The sequence below is a fragment of the Uncinocarpus reesii genome, genomic scaffold (genome assembly GCF_000003515.1).
Source record: "Uncinocarpus reesii 1704 scaffold_1 genomic scaffold, whole genome shotgun sequence".
Lineage (NCBI taxonomy): Eukaryota > Fungi > Ascomycota > Eurotiomycetes > Onygenales > Onygenaceae > Uncinocarpus > Uncinocarpus reesii.
Window position 1 is genome coordinate 591,814 of NW_003052500.1, and position 19,178 is coordinate 610,991.

The 19,178-nt window shown below is 49.1% G+C and overlaps 6 protein-coding genes across 6 annotated transcripts; 4 read left to right on the plus strand and 2 right to left on the minus strand.

Annotated features, from left to right (window-relative positions):
- Positions 1-2,072: 2,072 nt before the first annotated feature.
- Positions 2,073-3,003, plus strand: UREG_00362 (uncharacterized protein; the record flags this gene model as incomplete). Its single annotated transcript, XM_002540803.1, has 2 exons — positions 2,073-2,437; positions 2,496-3,003. 2 exons carry the CDS (start codon positions 2,073-2,075, stop codon positions 3,001-3,003), a joined length of 873 nt encoding a protein of 290 aa, XP_002540849.1.
- Positions 3,004-3,910: 907 nt separating this feature from the next.
- On the plus strand, positions 3,911-7,518 carry UREG_00363 (uncharacterized protein; the record flags this gene model as incomplete). The annotated part of the gene is made up of 6 exons (XM_002540804.1): positions 3,911-4,283; positions 4,339-4,829; positions 5,448-5,937; positions 6,026-6,687; positions 6,740-6,807; positions 6,867-7,518. The coding sequence occupies 6 exons, from the start codon at positions 3,911-3,913 to the stop codon at positions 7,516-7,518; spliced, it is 2,736 nt and encodes a 911-aa protein (XP_002540850.1).
- Positions 7,519-7,901: 383 nt separating this feature from the next.
- Positions 7,902-10,247, minus strand: UREG_00364 (uncharacterized protein; the record flags this gene model as incomplete). The annotated part of the gene is made up of 1 exon (XM_002540805.1): positions 7,902-10,247. The coding sequence occupies one exon, from the start codon at positions 10,245-10,247 to the stop codon at positions 7,902-7,904; it is 2,346 nt and encodes a 781-aa protein (XP_002540851.1).
- Positions 10,248-11,348: 1,101 nt separating this feature from the next.
- On the plus strand, positions 11,349-14,595 carry UREG_00365 (ubiquitin-activating enzyme E1 1; the record flags this gene model as incomplete). The annotated part of the gene is made up of 4 exons (XM_002540806.1): positions 11,349-11,425; positions 11,478-11,563; positions 11,623-14,407; positions 14,457-14,595. The coding sequence occupies 4 exons, from the start codon at positions 11,349-11,351 to the stop codon at positions 14,593-14,595; spliced, it is 3,087 nt and encodes a 1,028-aa protein (XP_002540852.1).
- Positions 14,596-15,124: 529 nt separating this feature from the next.
- UREG_00366 (extracellular matrix protein 4) lies at positions 15,125-16,381 on the plus strand (the record flags this gene model as incomplete). The annotated part of the gene is made up of 4 exons (XM_002540807.1): positions 15,125-15,416; positions 15,481-15,677; positions 15,714-15,880; positions 15,958-16,381. The coding sequence occupies 4 exons, from the start codon at positions 15,125-15,127 to the stop codon at positions 16,379-16,381; spliced, it is 1,080 nt and encodes a 359-aa protein (XP_002540853.1).
- A 530-nt stretch (positions 16,382-16,911) lies between these two features.
- On the minus strand, positions 16,912-19,129 carry UREG_00367 (uncharacterized protein; the record flags this gene model as incomplete). The annotated part of the gene is made up of 7 exons (XM_002540808.1): positions 16,912-17,431; positions 17,567-17,670; positions 17,722-17,783; positions 17,836-18,485; positions 18,551-18,758; positions 18,844-18,966; positions 19,003-19,129. The coding sequence occupies 7 exons, from the start codon at positions 19,127-19,129 to the stop codon at positions 16,912-16,914; spliced, it is 1,794 nt and encodes a 597-aa protein (XP_002540854.1).
- Positions 19,130-19,178: the final 49 nt, after the last annotated feature.

Below are 19,178 nucleotides of genomic sequence, written 5' to 3' on the forward strand. Positions count from 1 at the left end.
GAGGGGTGCCAATGAGGGAAAACGACGTTTTTCGGAACGACAAGCAAGGTGAAATACTAATATTATCCGTCCCACGGAAAGAAGTGATCTGGGCCGTTCCAAGGAATAATAAGCAGGTTGCCGGACGATCGCTGGTCTCAGGGCGTGGTTCAACCCGAGAATCTGCAGATGGGCACGGGCAGTCAACTAGTTAAAGGAGTCAAAACCAAACTGAAGATCAGACACTTCGAAACACTTGAAGTCAAAACAATACCCGGTCAGCAGGCCGATACGACGTCGCGAAGTTGTCAGGCCAGGGAGAGCCAGCAGACTGGGGAGATGTGACCCTGGCGGAGTGCCAGCCTGAGAGTGAAGCTGGCCTGGTCGAGAGGTGGGGCAGCGACCTGGCAAAAGAACTGTTGCCGAACTCGCTGCGACTCGCTAACGAGCTCCCTTGCGCATGTGAGCGTCCATGAGACGAGGCCAGAAGCATCGGATTCGCGTGGTGATTGTTTCTGATAGGGACGATCAGCTGCTAACTACGGGATTGATGCTGCTTTCGTCTCCATGAGGCTCTGCAGGGATCGCTCTAGACAGTCCCAAGGATACCAGATTCAACTCAGGTACAGAGTTACCAAATCTCTTGCTCTCGTTACCATGGAGCTCTGAACCTTGCCGGCGATCGATTTAACAATGTAACGCTTTGATTGTAACTCAGCCCTGTGGCGGAGAAAAGGGCAGGCTATCAAAAATAGCTGGTTGTGGCCATTGACGACCGGTCGATTAGCTAGCATCACTTTTGAGCCCTGAGCCGCTGGGATCCAAGTCTGCTGCAAGTGCTGGATTTAGCTACTACTGACTGATTCATACTTTGCTTGTGTATTACTCCCTAGTATCGATGATATGAAACAAGACGGCATGCTGACGGCGACTGGAACATGGGATTCCCAAAACTATGAGCTGGGACTTTGAATGGGAAATGCTCGAGCTCCGTGTATCCTGGTCACAGGGCGGATAATACTCCGTAGCCAACACTGCTCGACGAATCTTCAGCTACGCAGCGGCAAGCCTGCGAGCAACACAAGTGTGTCCCCCGCCGACAAATTGATCCTTGCGGGTTACCTGTGGTTATATGGGCTAAAACGAAGAGAAGGGACCATAAGTCAGTGCCGATATTTCCCTTGGTCAAGGGTTTGCCTTGTCCATCGCTCACGCCCGCTTTATTTCCTGCCGCTGTTCACAAGGGTGGTATGGCATGGGAGGGGGCCATTTTGTCAAGCTGATGACACCTTCCGGGTTCTGTTCGCGAATCGATTCTCTCACCCCCTAGACTGGCTATGGTTGAGTGAGCTTGGTTTGGAGATTCATCATGATGGATACGTACGATGAAGTTCATAACTCCCACAGCATTGTGCCTCCTGGCTTCAGTTTCTGGAGTAGTAGCCCCTTCCTTCAACATATTTGATATTTTGAGCTCGCCATCTTTCCTTTGTGAACCACCGTATCAATTCCTGTGGAGACCACCTCCGTTGAGTAATGTTCTAGGTGCTGTCCAAATCATTGGGGGGTTGGCTCTGCTGCATCGTTACGAGTAGCTCTCAACCATCTAGGCTGAGAGAAGGATTGGAACCTTGGTCCTGTGTCAATAGGTTGAATTGAGAAGCTCATCGGAATCGAAATTCTCTTAATATTTAGCAAGCTCCTCGTTCGGGAGAATCCATCATTGTGCCCTTGTGTTTCATCATTCGGCGTTAACCCGAGTAAAATCACAGCATGACGAGAAGCAACAAGCGTAATATTTCGTCAAAGTGGAATTTCGACAACGAGAGGAGAGTCGTCTTGATCATACTTCTTTCTGTTGATGTGCAATGGACAAGTGTGCTTATGTCAGCAGACCGGACGTCATCTCGTGAGCGGGCAAATAGTTAATAATTGTCCAGGTGCCGCCGTCAGGATGCGACTCTTTATAATTGGGCGTCCGTCCAGAATCGAGATCTCACAGGAAGCCCTTCCCAACCCCTATGTTGCCCTTGCAGCTTCGAGACGGTTCCTGAAAAGCTAACCAGGGGCACCCTCGCGCTCCGATTCTAACCATGGAGAAGCACCAGCCGTTTCGCGGCCCCACAGCCGCGATGCAACATCAGGATCGCTGGACTGTATCGCGGTTTTTGCGAAACACCATTCTCGCAACGTGCCTCTGTCTCGCGATCTATTCCTTTTTCCATTCAGCTCATTTTCCTACGATTCATCGGGCCGTCATGAAGGATCAAAGCACCCCCCGCGTCTCTGGTGACGACAATGCCGGCCGAGACCCGAACCCTTTGTCAAAGAAAGTGCCGCTTGAGGCGCATATCATGAGCAAATGCCCCGATGCAAAGTACTGTTTGCTCGATCTTCTGATGCCGGCGATGGTGAAAATCCACGATAAGGTTGACTTCAAACTCTCCTTCATCGGAAAGTAAGTTCTCCCGTTGAATGCATCACTGAGCTTGGAAAAACTAATCGTTTCGTTTCAGTGTCTCTGAATCCACTTCCGACGTCTCCTGCAAGCATGGTCCAAGCGAATGCGTCGGAAACATGCTCATGCTCTGCGCCGCAAACCTCCCCTTTCCCTGCGACCCGAAACAATCCAAACCCGGCGACAAGTGCAAAGTCCCCACCGTCCGCTCACTCGGTTTCGCCAACTGTTTGTTGCGCGACTACAAGAATATCCCTGACCGGAATATTGTTGAGGACTGTGCCTTGGAACACGGGATTGACTTCAAAGCCCTGAACAAATGTGCGAGCAGCCAGAGCGACGAGGGCCACAAGGTCGATGGGGAACTCAGCGGCCTCGCCTTGTTGAGGGAGAGCTTCCGCCGAAGCCAGCGGGTTGGCGCGACAAGGAGCTGTACTGTCCGTGTTAATGAGAAGCAGTGGTGCGTTCTTGACGGCGGCAAGTGGAAGGAGTGCCAAAAGGAGGGCGCAGAGACAGTGGATGGGCTTGTGAAGGAGGTGGAAAAATTATACAAGGAAAAGAATTAGGCCTTCCCCCTCAATTAGAGGGAGCCTACAATCACATCAGTTCAACAACGAGCCCTTCAAGGGCTACCACAGATTGTACAACTTATTGCAATTTTTTCGGCATGATCAGGAATCAACCAAGCTTTTGCTTTATTTTGGGAATGTACGCTCTAGTGCGAGGAATGATATTTTGGGGAATTTTGTTTCTGGGAGTTACAAGTTACCTATCTATATAAATGAAGATTAGGCATGGTTAAAGTGTTCATACATGGTGATTGTCTTTCTGGAATGGTCCGTTGACTAGCTGTGTCCTGAATTTGCATATCACATCCAATATCAGCTCCAATTTTGATAACCACCTTTTTAAATGTTATAAATCGTTTTTCGGATACTGCAATCTTCTAGTTCTGTTAGTCAACAATCTCATGGGAAGGATAAATGATCAAAAATTTCAATCCCCAAAATCACGGAAGTTCCCCTATGGATGCCTCATTGGGTGTGAGTAGACTCTGAGGACAACAGGCATGCTATAAAAGCACTTGGACAACAACACTATGGGGAGTCTCAGCTGTTAATAGGGGCAATTGCTATAAAGGGAACTCTTAACAGAAGAACATGTACAAAGCGCACAGCCGCAAGTTCATAGAATCTGTTGCTGATATCATTAGAGAAAAGTGAGACAAAGCTGTGCCAACGCGAGAACACAAACAAGAAGCGCGTTCTTGTGCTTCTTATGTCACTTTTTTTCTGACTTCTCTCCTTAAGACCCCGCACCCTAGGTTCCCATTTCACAGTGAGTTTATGTGATAAACATCTCTGCAAAGAAAAGGATACTGGGTAAGAAGGCTCAAACACATTGAAATCTTTAGCATCATCTCAGGCTAACAAAACTCAACTTGTCATAGAGAAGTCACGCCGAGCTTCCGGAATGGCCTCCCCGCAGTATTCCGGCCTCCAAAAGGAGCTGGCCACCATTGTGTGCAAATACACAGCTATTGATTCCATGAGAGCTGATGTGGCTGAACTAGCTAAATCTCCAGAGTATCTTGGTTTGTTCCAGGATGTGCTAGTCAACCACATCTCCATGCTTAAGACGCGTCCGCAGGCACTTGAGGATGGAAAGATCACCTTGTATGACAAGGCATTGTTGATTCTCACAAGCAATGGCAAGAATCTGCACAACTTGGGCGCGATTGAGCTTTTCCTTGATGAGATTCTTGGTGTGAAGCAGGATAGAGAGGTGGAAACTATTGAGGCAATCTTTGAAAAGAACATTGCACTCAGGTCTATGGTTTGGCATGGTAGGCCCGCCGTTTCTGGTGGTATCAGAAAATGGACTGGACTGACATAATTCAGTCACCAACCAGAAAACGGAACACCCGTCGGAAGAGCATGTCAACGAGGACAGGGACGAAACAATGATTGATTTACCAATCAGGACCACGGCCAAAAAGCCGGATTGGCGAACTGAGGGTAGAAAACCGCGCCAGGTAGCCATAGACCGCGGCGCCGCTATTTCCAAGATGCTCGACACGCTTGAACAAGCAGAAGATGAGTTCCACTCAATCAACGAAAGCCAGAGAGGCGCGAAATACCTCGCTGCAAAGTTTCTGCGGGATACGGCCGAAAACACCCTGGCGTACTTCAAGGCAAACGGTCTCGGGGGCCATAGGATGATCCCTCGCATCGAGGCAGCGTACAAGCTTGGATATAAGAAGGCCATGGTGGAAACCGGAGGGAGAGCTCGTCCATTCGAGATGAACTCGGATGAATACTGCTTCCGTGCACGGCAGTTGCGTGACGCCCGTCCCAACTATGGTCGCGCTGACTGCTACCGACCGGGAGAAGTGAGAAGCTCGCCTGTCGCTAGAGCCAGGTCACGGTATTCCCGTCATGCGTAGGCGATATCTCAATATGTCGTCATCCTCACGTTTTCCCCTACTGATTCTGGTCAAGCAATGCATTGTGGGAGTTTGGATCTAACCAGTGGGATGAAATCCGGGTTCAACGTCGTCTTCCGTGCCTGTTTGGAGAAGTGGTGGGAATGCGCATCATCAGTGGAACAATATGCAAATTCTCTTCGTGTATTCTAGTTATTTTAAGGGTGACTACATACCTGGAGTAGCACAACCAGTTGTTTAACGTGGAAAATGTGCGGCCGTCTTCTTCGTGTCAGCGGTCAAGCTGTGCAACATCAAATTCAAATGCGGCAAAGCCTCGCTATTCTAGAACATCGAGATGCAAGATGCTGAGCAAAACAGAATGCCAGGATCCCCGTTCCAGAATTCTGTTTCATTATCACCTGCCCGGCGTGTGGTTGACGGATGCGCGAATGCGATCGATGTGACAGGTTCAGCTCACGAGCAAGCCTGGTGGGGGATGCGAGCCCCATGATCAGCCGAAAGCCGCCATAACCGGCCGCGGATCAGCTGGACTGGAATGCTCTCAAATTCAAAACTAAATAGGCCTTCTCTCTCTCTCCTCCCCGTCGGCCTGGTCCAGGACGCTTTCGGGTGCATGATGTGCTGACCATGAAGCAAACCGGTCCCAGCCCAGCCCTGCCCTCTGGCGATGGTGAACGCCATCTGCACCCACGCGACCCAGATACCCCATCGTCAGTCGATCCGTTGACGCCGGACTCGAGTCACTCTGGTTCTGATGATGGGCGGATAGCGAGAATTGCCATCGGCCGGCGCCAAACCCCCAGGAAACTTCAGACAGACCTTCGGGAGGAAGGAGAACGGGAACTCTCCTCGCCTGGCTCCCTTGAATCTTCAACCCCACGACATGGCGAACGGCGCTTTAGAGATGATACAGACGAAGAGGAGCGGCTGGCAGTCCCGTACTCCAGAGCTTACACGGCGGAAGAAGAGAGAAGAGTGGTGATGAAGTTTGACAGGCGGCTGACTCTACTCATGGCCTTCCTTTACATGCTCTCCTTTTTAGATCGTTCAAGTAAGTTGAATTTTACATATAAGCGGCGGCTCTGCTTTTATTTGTATATCCATACTGAGCAATGCCTATCTTTTCGAACATTTCACAGATATCGGAAATGCCAAAATCGCCGGGATGATGAACGACCTGAATCTCTCCTCATCGCAGTACCAATGGGTACTCACCGCATTCTACATAACATACATCCTGTTTGAATGGATGACTTTGATGTATAAGCTCGTCCCGGCGCATATCTACATTCCCCTGTGCGTTCTGGGCTGGGGCTTGATCGCATCATTCCAGTCCCTTGTTACATCCTTCTCGGCCCTAGTCGTGCTCAGAGCTCTGCTCGGCGTGTTCGAAGCCGGATTTGGGCCCGGCCTACCTTTTTACCTGTCCTTCTTCTATAAACGTGAAGAACTGGCGTTCCGTACGGGGATGTTCCTCTGCGCCGCGCCTCTGGCAACATCCTTTGCGGGCACGCTAGCATGGTTTATCGTCTGGTTGAACAAAAACGGCCCACTTGCGCCATGGCGGGCGCTCTTTTTGTTCGAAGGCTTCCCCAGCGTGGTGGTGGCCTCCATCGTCTGGGCTTATATTCCAGATCGGCCCAGCAAAGCTAGATATCTAACACCTCGCGAGAGGAAAGTTGCGAAATGGCGGCTTCGTGACGGTCAGGGGATGAGTCGAAAACAAGAGCTCAATGCTCGCAAATTCGATTGGCGCGAAGTCGCTAGAACGTTGTGCGATCCCAAAGCATATCTCACTGCGGTCAGTGTCCTCTGCAGAGGTTTTGGTTGACGAGCCCTAATTCGACGGATAGTTCATGTTTTTCAGCTGCAATGTTGCATTCAGCTCCCTGCCCGTTTTCTTGCCAACCATATTGAATGAGTGAGCACTCTGACACCCCTTGAAACCTTTTTTACACTGCGGATTAACATTCTATCTAGTATGGGCTACTCCACATTAACCTCCCAGGCCCTCTCCGCTCCGCCGTACCTATTTGCATTCATAATCGTTCTCCTCACAGCCTCTATTTCCGACCGCAACCGTAGCCGTAGTCCATTCATCATCCTACATGCGGTTATCTCCTCCCTTGCTTATCTTATTATCGCTCTAACTGGCCTCTTCCATGCCTATCTCCCCGAACCAGTCCACATTCTCATTCGGTACATATGCATCTACCCTGCCGCAGCCGGCTTCTTCTCCGCCATCACTCTCATAATCACCTGGACTATGGATAACCAGCGCGCCAAGGAAGGAAAGGGAACCGGAATGGCAATTCTAAACGTGATCGGCCAATGCGGGCCATTAGTGGGAACCAGATTATATCCAGCAAGTGACAGCCCGTGGTACGCTCGCGGAATGGCACTGTGCTCGATGTTTATGGTGTTTGTGGCAATATTGGCTTTCGCATTGCGAGTGTTGCTGCAGAGGGAAAATGCGAGGCCAGTCACAGAGGCGGCGGAGCACCGCGGAGAAGAAGAGGTTGTTGCAGCGGGAGAAACCCAAGGACTGATGGAATCCAGCTCTTCTTCTTCTGCTTTGGGAAAGGCAGGAGTGGAAAAGACTGGCAACGGGAGGTTTGTCTACATCATTTGACCTGCTCAAGCATTGGAGTTTTTGTTTCCTTCTGTGGCATTCGGATTTGATACCCCCCATAGCGCTGCAAGATACCTGGTTGGAGTTGGTGAAAGGAGATTGAGACTTGTTGCATCTGGCCAAGTCTCTTGCGTACATAACTTGTATTCTCAGCCCCTTTATCCTTGCTGGCCTTGGAATGTGGTCCTAGCCATGAACGTAAATCCAGGCTTCGTCGCGATCGTATAAAGCTTCTATTAATAAAGGGGAAATGTCTTTCGGTTTCATAGATTCGATGCTCATCAACAATATTCCATTTGGAAATTGTTCTGCAGCAAGGAAATAATCACTCCAGTGAAGTGTACAGAGCGGACACGGCCCCATCAAACTAACGCCGATTCTTCCTAATTGACGTATTCGTCTTTGAACTCGAAGGTCCCGGGAGTAGATTTTGAAGTTCCAAAGTCCAATTTCATCAGCAATCGATCTACGCCTGCAGCCCTCCACGGAACATATGTATTCGTACGATCAGAAAATGAATACATGTCATCTCCAAAAGCAAGATTTTGAGCATCATCATTGCTTCTAAAATCAAACATTCGGATGCCTTCAGAAAACCGACCGTCGTCGATATCTCTTAGCCTGGAAATAAGCTCTGTGGTCCCCTCGTCGAGTGCAGCCCTTGTATGGCATAATTCAGACCAAACCCTCTGCTCGTCCTGGCCATAACTTGCTAAAGAGTCGAAGACCCCCTCATCGGCTTCGAGATCGAGGTTTTGTTGAACAGCTTGAAGCTGGGTAATTAGAGAAATGAAGCGGTCGACATGCGACAAAAGATCTCGTAGGGAGCGTGTGAAAGGAGCATCCGTAAGAAAGATGGACTGAGTGATGTAAACAAGATATGCACGGTGGGCAATGGTGATAGTTTCCGGATCGTGTTGGCTTTTCGGACTATCTCCCTGGTCACCAGTCCTCCCTGACTTTGCGGTTGCAGGACGCGAATTTCCCGGAGTGAATGGCGGTTTCGTTCCATCAAGCCACTGCTTAAAATGACGCCAAGAGCCCCTGATAACTTCGCCCTGAAGGTAGCTTCCCAACTCTGAAAGAACGAAAAGAGTCGCACTGCAGCTCGCCCAGATTGATCTCATTGAAACACAACGTCGACGTTCCCTTTCACGGGTCATGCGGAGTCGTTCTTGGCCGTGAGGTTTGTTACTCAAAGGTGGCCCCCAAGGAGCCGGATGAATTCTTCGAATTGATGTGCATTTCCAGAGACGGCTTAGGCGTATTTGTGCACGCCGAATGCCGAGAAGATAAGAATGAATTCGGGAATAAACCGCCATGTCTGACTGAGAAAGAAATAGGTCCATGGGTGATTGCACATCGAGAGATAGCACGGTAGGAGAGCCGAATAGAAGATCGTCGAAAGAAACATCGGATACGTTGATCACGGAATTGGCCGTAAAACCCTCCCTTTCAGGGCTAGGCCGCTTCTCGCCTTTCGCTCTTATAGTCAAGCGAAGGAGATCTCGTGCAAGATCCAACTCATCATCGATCGGGTCTTCCTCATTTTGAAGGGAATAAAGCTCAGCCCACGCCTGGGACAAAACAGTTGACACTTCGCCATCCTTCATACCTACGAAATCGAGAGGTTGCAGCATTGCGTGTGCCGAATTTGTGGGTGCCATTCTTCTATGGTTTAAAAAAATCCGCTCATCAGCAAAGGAGACTAGGGCCATTGCAAACTCTCCCCGCCCGAGAAGGAGAAACCCATGGAGGACGGAGAGAAGCTCTATCAATTTAGGTAACGGCAATAACCGCGAGAGGACAGTTTGCGATAATGATAGTCGAATATCAGAGATGGCGTTAGTCAGATTAACAGACGATAGAGGTGATTGGAGAGATGTTAAGCGGCGAATATACTCCCCGTGCAGAGTCATATGTGATGCAGAAGCTTTTGACTCTGCGCCAGCCGAGAACTCCCCCCTCGCGCGAATGTGGTTCAAAGCTTTGCCAATAAATAAAATTGAAGCAGCCGTAGACGTAGATAGAAACTTTGGTAATAGATTCGGGAGGACGACGTACTCGACATCTATCCCTGTCCCGTCTGGATTCGTTGACGCCTCCTGAATGAAAAAGTCATCGCGCCCAAATGTAGGAAGTTGGCCATATAATACCCACATGGAGAGCTGACGCATCCACGCGGTTTCTGCAGCCTTGATTAGAACAAGGGACATTTCTTCCAAGTCTACATACCCTGTTCGGGAATCTTTTATGAGTCGATCGATAAGCTGAGCTCCTATGCAAGGAGTACCGCCGGGACCGTCAGTTTCAGGGAGCATGAATTTAGCAACATCCCACAGCCATTCCATCCTTCGCACCCAAGGCGCAAAATCACCCACGATGGTGGATAGCGGTACTATTCCATATCCGCCAACATAGTTGGCATCGGTAGTCAAGATGGCTTTTTCTACTTCCAGGATCCTTTTTTGAAAGCTGCCCAGGTGCTCTGTAGAAATGGCTGTTGAGACAGCCCGACAAATGGTTGACGTATGGGAAGAAGAGATTTGGGATGTATGGGCCCGGAGCAGCTGATGAAGCTGGCTCAAGTGTGCTAGTGAGGCAAGGAGGGCCCTCTCTGGTGGAGAGAGCAGCGGGAAACCCGCCTTGGTAGCGTCGCTCTCTGTTGTTGACTGGTCGAAGAGAGGGGACGGTTGGCCGGATAGGGAGAGAAGGATCTCGTGGAGCATTCTGCTGGAGTGCACAATCGTGCTGCTGGTAGCAATCGATGCTCTGATGGCTCGCCAGTGGAATAGCAACTATCGGGGTCCTCTCCCCACCTCGATCGGAAACGGCGCAAAAACAAAAGACCACAGCCAAGTAGCTCGAACCGGCACATTCAGGATAGAATTGCGACCAGACTCTTGCGTATCTGCCACAGGCTAGTTACGCCTTCAAGGCCGTGTCAGACCCTCCATCACGATTTCAATTCCTCCGAGTTTCGTGCCAGTTCCACATACGCGACACGCAATTGAGCCTGGAGCTCAGAGCTGTAAATTGAGCCAGAATGTAGAACAGAGCAACGTCCTCCGATCTCTGAGAGCGAGAGAGAAAGAGAGAGAGATGGCGGTTGAGCGGAGAGAAGTCGTCAAGATGCTGTCACGAATACGCCGCTAGGAAGTAATACACCAAAAATACCATATTATCAGCAGTCAGCGGGTGTATTTACTGTAATACGATTGTAACCAGGCGATGATGGCAGGAATAAGCCGCAACCGCTGTTGTCAGAAGTTGGAACACAGCATCTCAGCATCTTCCATCTTCTCCCAACACCACCTGTGCTGTCTCTCTCGCCGTTGTTGGTGCAGTCTACCATCTTAGCACCCTATTCCGTCTGCCTTGCGTCTGCTTGACTCCGTGCGTGCATTTCAAACCGCCATCCTCGAACCCTGCCACCCTCCCCCACCATCCCACTTCGGCCACTGGCATATGTAAGACTGCGGAAAGTCTTGCATCCAGCAAGGCTTTCGATTGCTGGGCCTTCACAATTTCCCCGCACGCTGATAACCCGGAACCTGGGAAGCTTGGAAAACGAAAGGCTCCCACTAACGAAGCACATCGACCGGAAAAGAGGATCATGACTGTAAGCCGCAGCTGCCTGCTCCCCTTCACTTTAGGCATTAGTCAGTCACATCATCGCTCGAGGGATGCCGAAGTGACTTGATCCATATTGCTACATGTGCCTCTTATAAACCCCTGCCTTCGTTCTCCATCTCTCTCGACAATTTTCGAGGCTTCAACACTTCATCTTCGTTCCCCTAATCTCTAACTCGTTTGGCTAGACCACCAACATGGATATCGATACAGAGTCAACTATGGAAAAGATAAAGCATGGCGAGATTGATGAGTCGCTTTATAGCAGACAACTGTGAGTATATCCTTCTTACAAGCAAATGACCTATTCTGACCGCGGTGTTAAGCTACGTTCTTGGTCATGAGGCCATGAAGCGCATGGGCTCATCCAATGTTTTGATTGTAGGCCTTAAGGGTTTAGGTACCGAGATAGGTATGTCTCCACCGAGTTCATAATCGCCGCTCTCAGTTAACCCCCTCGTGTTATGATAGCCAAGAACATCGCACTCGCTGGAGTGAAATCACTCTCCCTCTACGATCCTACACCCGTGACGATCGCCGACCTCTCCTCACAGTTCTTCTTACATCCGGACGATGTAGGCAAACGCCGCGCAGATGTGACTGCGCCTCGTGTGGCAGAACTCAACGCGTATACTCCTGTTGTGGTTCACGAAGCGGACAGGTTAACTGCAGATCTGTCCCAGCTCAAAAAATATCAAATCGTTGTCTTGACAACTACTTCCCTAAAGGACCAGGAAATAATTGCTGAATACTGTCATCAGAACGGAATCTATGTTCTTATCACGGATACTTTCGGTCTATTTGGCTATATTTTCACCGATTTTGGTAAGAACTTTACCGTTGGAGATACGACCGGTGAGGAACCCGTGAGCGGTATTGTTGCTGGCATCGACGAAGAAGGTCTTGTATCAGCTCTTGATGAAACAAGGCATGGCTTAGAAGATGGGGACTATGTTACTTTCACCGAAATCAAAGGCATGGAGGGCCTTAACAATGCAGACCCTCGAAAAGTGACGGTCAAAGGCCCCTATACCTTCTCAATTGGTGACGTCAGTGGTTTGGGAACTTATCAGTCCGGTGGTCTCTTTACCCAAGTCAAAATGCCAAAGTTCATCGATTTCAAGCCATTTAGCGAACAGATTAAGAACCCCGAGTTTGTTTTTTCGGATTTCGCTAAATTTGACCGACCGCCACAGCTTCATATTGGTATCCAAGCTCTTCACAAGTTTGCCGAAGCTCATAACGGAGAGTTCCCCCGGCCCCATAATGAAGACGATGCGCGCCAATTGCTCGAAATTGCCCAGAAGCTCGCCGGTGAGGGTGAAGGGAAAGTTGAACTTGATGAGAAGCTGATAAAAGAGTTGAGTTACCAAGCTCGGGGCGATTTGAGTCCCATGGCTGCCTTTTTTGGAGGCTTGGCTGCTCAAGAAGTCTTAAAAGCGGTCTCCGGCAAGTTCAACCCCATTGTGCAGTGGATGTACTTCGATTCCCTAGAATCCCTTCCCAAATCCGTTGAGAGATCCGAAGAGCTTTGCAAACCTTTAAACACTCGATACGATGGTCAAATCGCTGTTTTTGGAAGATTGTTTCAAGACAAAATTGCAAATATCAAGGAGTTCTTAGTTGGTGCAGGCGCCATTGGGTGTGAAATGCTGAAGAATTGGGCAATGATTGGTTTGGCCACTGGCCCTGAAGGTGAAATCACTGTGACGGACATGGACCAAATCGAACGAAGTAACCTTAATCGCCAGTTCTTGTTCCGCACTGGCGACGTCGGCAAATTGAAGAGCGATTGTGCCGCCGCAGCCGTTCAAGCTATGAATCCCGAGCTCAAGGGAAAAATCATTACGCTTCGGGAGCGCGTTGGTTCGGATTCGGAGCATGTCTTCAATGAAAAGTTTTGGAACCGTCTTGACGGAGTGACAAACGCTTTGGATAATGTTGATGCTAGGACTTATGTCGATCGTCGATGTGTGTTTTTCCGAAAACCTCTCTTGGAAAGTGGAACACTTGGTACAAAAGGGAATACCCAAGTCGTCCTTCCAAACATCACCGAATCCTATTCCAGCTCTCATGATCCCCCGGAACAGTCTTTCCCGATGTGCACGTTAAGAAGCTTTCCCAACCGCATTGAACACACTATTGCTTGGGCTAGAGATCTATTCCAGTCGTATTTCGTTGGTCCTCCAGAAGCTGTCAACCTCTATCTCACGAAGTCCAATTACGTTGAAACCATTCTAAAGCAGAGTGGCACTGAAAAGCTGACATTGGAGAGCATTCGAGACTACCTTGTCACAGAGAAGCCGATAAGCTTCGATGACTGCATAACCTGGGCTAGACACAAGTTCGAAGAGCAGTACAACAATGCCATTCAACAGCTCCTGTACAACTTCCCCAAGGACTCTAAGACGGCTTCTGGCACCCCGTTCTGGTCTGGTCCCAAACGTGCTCCAACACCGTTGAAATTTGATGGCTCGAATCCAACCCACCTTGGATTCATCATTGCCGCCGCAAATCTCCATGCGTTTAATTACGGGATTAAGAACCCAGGGGTTGACAAAGCTTATTACCGAAATATTGTGGAAAATATGATCATCCCCGAATTTGCGCCATCCGAAGGTGTCAAAATTCAGGCTGATGAAAATGAACCTGACCCGAACGCACAGCCAGCGGGTGGTCTCAATGACGACCGAGAAGAGCTCAAGCGCATCGTGGGATCACTTCCAAACCCCAAATCTCTCTCGGGTTTTAAATTGGTGCCCGTTGAATTTGAAAAAGACGATGACACAAATTATCATATTGATTTCATCGCTGCAGCAAGCAACCTCCGAGCGGAGAACTACGACATCCAACAAGCAGACAGGCACAAGACTAAATTTATTGCGGGAAAAATTATTCCAGCCATCGCCACTACAACAGCTCTCGTAACTGGTCTTGTTGTGCTCGAACTTTACAAGGTCATTGATGGCAACGACGACATTGAGCAATACAAGAACGGCTTTGTCAACCTAGCGTTACCTTTCTTTGGCTTTAGTGAGCCGATCGCAAGTCCAAAGGGTAAATACCAAGGAAAGAACGGAGAGGTGACAATTGATAAACTTTGGGATCGTTTCGAAGTGGATGATATACCTCTCCAGGATTTCATAAAAGTATTTGAGGAGAAAGGGCTTGAAGTTAGTATGGTCAGCTCTGGCGTTAGCCTCCTTTACGCCAGCTTCTACGGTCCTAGCAAAGTGAAGGACCGACTGCCTATGAAGTATGTATTGAACGAAAACGCAACATTGAATGAACGCTAACAGGTTTAGGATGAGTAAATTGGTTGAACACATCAGCAAGAAACGAATTCCCAGCCACCAGAAAAATGTCATCTTCGAGATCACTGCAGAAGATCAGACTGGCGAAGACGTTGAGGTTCCATATGTGATGGTGAAGTTAGACAAGTAGATGGCACAGTTACCACAAAACAGGACTGTATCATTCAGCATTTGGAAAAATCGGGCACTGGCAAGGGAGCATGGTAAGGCATCATCCTGTTTATAGCCATACAGATATAACTAGAGCATCGGTAATGCTTAGCAATGATCATAAATTGTCATATTTGGCCTCCTTGTTGATTGTCCATTGCTTTGTAATCTTCTTCAAATCGGACGAGCTGCAGTGAGAACAGGCTTTTCTCTGTCCCCGGAGTCCGAGCAAATCCTGCTGGGTATAAGTAGTTGGCCAACACCTTTACACCCTCATCCCCCATATATTCCGCCACATCCCATCAATGTTTTCATCTCTTCTTCGTCCCCAACTATCGAATCCGCTCAAAACACAAGGACGCCGGTTGAACCACCTTACGTCAGCCAAGACTCCCGCAATCGCAGCCATGTCTGTGCGTAAGGTTGATCTCCCCGCGTAATCCGCTGTGACACTGCAGAAGTGAGAAGCTGACGATTCAAGGGCAAAATCACTGACTGGGTTGATCCCAATGACAAGTCGGGCGAGTTCAAACGCAAACCGTCAGCCTTTCGGAGCTGGATCTCGAGAGAAGCGGGTGCGGAGTTCCCGCCGGAGAAGGATCGATACCATCTCTATGTGTCGTATGCGTGTCCCTGGGGTATGTACAATCTGCACTACGAGTTTCTCTGTTGAAAGGCTTGATGGCGGCCTGCTGATGATGTATGTTTTACTAGCGCATCGGACTTTGATTACGAGGAAATTGAAGGGGTTGGAGGACTTTATCAAGATCACGTCTGTGCATTGGCATATGGGCGAACAAGGTGCGGGAAAGTGGTACATACGGGCTTGCTGATTGCAGTTGGCTAACATAAAACGTGAGTCAAGGATGGCGTTTTGCTACTCCCGACGAGAAGCTTCCCGGCGAAACACATCCGGATCCGCTGCACGATTTCACGCATCTCCGGCAGATTTATTTTGAATCCGAAAAGGATTACGAGGGGAGATTTACTGTGCCGACGCTGTATGATACCAAGACGAAGCGGATCGTGAGCAATGAGGTTGGTACTTTTGTCCCTTTTTCGGTATGAGACGATGGGAATTTGCTGACGCCATGCTAGAGCTCTGAAATCATTCGCATGTTCTACTATGAGTTTGATGACCTTCTGCCGGAGAAATATCGAAACCTCGATCTCTTCCCTCAAAAACTGCGGAAGGATATCGATGAAGCGAATGAATGGGTTTATGACACTGTTAACAACGGCGTCTACAAATGCGGATTCGCAACGTACGCCCCCATGCTTAACCCTTTAATGCTAGTCATTGGGCCCTCGAATTTCGCACTCTAACATTTTCACCCTTTAGATCCCAAGAAGCCTATGAAGCCGCCATCAAACCCCTCTTCTCCTCCCTCGACCGCATTGAATCCCACCTCGCCTCCAAATACAACCCCTCCGACCCCTCCAGCATCTATTTCTTCGACAACACCCTCACAGAAGCCGACATCCGCCTATACACCACCATCGTCCGCTTCGACCCGGTTTACGTACAGCATTTCAAATGCAACGTGCGCGACATCCGCTCCGGGTATCCCGCAATCCATCGCTGGTTGAGGCATTTGTACTGGGACATCCCGGCATTTGGGGAAACGACCGAGTTCGAGCATATCAAGAAGCATTATACTAAGAGCCATAAGCAGATCAACCAGTTTGCGATCACGCCGGTGGGGCCGGTGCCGGATATCTTGGCCAAGGATGAGGAGGTTAGGGCGGTTACAGAGAAGATCTGAGGAGGAGAGGAAGTTCCATGGGTCGTTGGGCGGTTGTGTGCGATTTATATGATTTGTATGATCTGCTAGGGTTATGATGAAAGGTAACGATTATCTAGGCGTTCGAGTTTATAGGAAGATCAGTCCTGGCCATTACACTTGACAATCCCAATTCAAAATCAGACACTGGGCGTGGGCCAATGATAATAGGGTCTAGGGAACGAAATAGTAAATGCTGATCGCATCAAACAACATTGTTCAACAGCTACTCGGCACAACCCTTAGACGGAAATGCAGCGAGAAACGAATATGCACGCTAGTATGCAAAACATCAACGATAAAATATCAAAAATGTACCGAGAATTCATAATCTCGAAATAACAAGTTCCGTTTGTTCGGCTGGAGGGTATCATAACCACAATGTCAAGGGTGTATCGCACACAATGGACAGATGCAATGTAAATTCCAACTTTCTCTCTCCACCAAGCAAATATGTATCGGACAGTCCAATCATACAGATCCGGTATGCCCCCTCTTACTTTCGCGCGCGATCAACCCAAACCAAGGAGTCGCTTGGAATTCTCGTATACTACATAACTGATTGAGACGGACGGCACGACTTTCAGCAGATTCGGCGTTAATCCCCTGTAGAGACCACGAAATCCTTCGCTTTCAAACGTTTTTCGCGCTACGTCCATAACGCCGGTGTATGTGGGTTTATGTAAAACTGTTCCTTGTGCCTGTAAACGCGTTCGAAGGACGTTGAGCGGGTACACCATTGACGCACTAAGAGCACCGCTAAATGCTCCGATGGCGCCGGTTGTGAAGTTGCTTAGTGGAGCGTCCTCTTCGTGGCAATGCAGAAGGCGGGCTTTACGACTGATTAGAGTTGATTTTAGGTATTCGAAGGTCATGAGATCAATGGCGGCAAAAGGGAACATTCCAATGAGGCCAAGTTGAAGCCCACGGTAGTAGGCAAAAAGGCCATTGGCAGACCACATTTTCTGAGCGGTTGCAATGATGAGACGATTACCACGAAGGCCGCCTTCAACTGTTTCGCATTGCATACGACTATTTGATATTAGCATGAAGTGAAAAACGAGGGATGATAAAGGGCACCTACAACTTCAAGGTATCTAAAGGATAAACAAAACACCTGAAAAAGTTAGACTGACGAACTGATCCAAATTCGACATATGTGCTCACTGGGAAACCATGCCACCTATTCCACCGGCCAAGAACTGCGAAACTGGGAGCAATTGCTTTGGATCATGATGGCCTTCGAATCCCGCAAACATACGCCTCGAAGCCTAGTACGCCAAGTAAGCCTGATGAATCCAATGCAGTAGCGTGATACTCACCTCATATGCTCCGAATTTGATAGCAGACTCGGGCATAACTTTGGCAACGTTTAAACCGTTCCCTTGACAACGGTTACAACTTTTTTAATCACAGAATTTCAGAGGTGCACAAACCGGCAAACAAACTCCTTATCCCTCCGGCACGCCACAGCTCTTTCAGCGCCTGGACAAGCGGCCATGCCATCCATTCCGCAGCTTCAACGGCACTGCCAGATTTTGCGACATTGGCGGCTATAGAATGGGACTTTGTCTGTGCAATCAAATAGACCTTCAGCCGATCCAATGGCGCCGTAGCAGTTCTTGATACAACGCCCGCTGCTCCGCCCGCAAGAAAGTAACCTAAGTGGGGCGTGCTTTCCGTCAATATGTGTTCAATATACCGGAAGTACAGCCACAGTGATACAGTCCAGGGTACAGAAAGCCATTCCGGGTCAAAACCATCGGGGAGAATGACGGTGCCATCGGGGTGATATCGATACATATTGTCTCGGGGAGACTCGCGACCTAACGGGGTCACTGGTACGTCTGGTACAGTGGCTTGAGAAGCAAAAGACGAGGGCGTGTGAGAATCAGACAATGCAAGATTGGTGGGCTTGGGAAGAGAACTTGTAGGAAATTGGTGGTCTGTACCTAATCCCTGAAATGGTTCATTTATGTGCACATCGCCCTCGGGATTTAAATTTCCAGTCGCGGAGTAGTAGGATAGAATGGCGCGCATATTGGACGAATGCGTTGGATTTGCCGGAAGGAAGAGAAGAAAGTCTCTGTTCAGAATGAGCGGCTGTGGGTTAGCATCATCTTTTGTTAGGAATGCTCAGCTCTCACATACCTCCATTCCTCGAAGCTAATCACCCCATCATTATTTGTGTCCATCTCCGAGAAGAACTGGTCCAACTTGGATTTTCGGACCGTCAGGCCAGCCCGCGCAAACGCAGATTTTAATTCTTCCTTGTCCACATGGCCGTCGTGGTCGCGATCGATGGACTCGAAAAGCTGCCAGAGCTCTCTCTCCGCGTGTTCGACAAATATTCGAAATTCTAAGAGTTCATTAGATAGGTTCTTATTCCAGGCGCATTCGAGAACCGATATGCCAAGATCCGTGCAAGCAGTCGCGGTGCTCACCATTGAACTGCATCTGGCCGTCTCCACTCGTGTCAACGGCTGCTAGGATGTCCTTTAAAAGAGAGTCTGCATTTTTTAGGGCTGGTATAACCGTTAGCACTCGCACATATGCTGCGGGTTGTTCTATATATCAGTCAGTGCTATAAAGGTACCACTCACGATGGTCCATCTTCTTCAGACCCCTCTTGAAGTCTTTCAAGTCCACATGTCCGCTGCGGCGAACATCCAGGGTCTCCCACAGGTCATTGACCCGTTCGTCGCGCTCATGCTGCGACTCTCGTCGCATCTTTCAAAAGAGTGGAGCAGACCTTCGACGTCTGCACGGTTCCTTAATC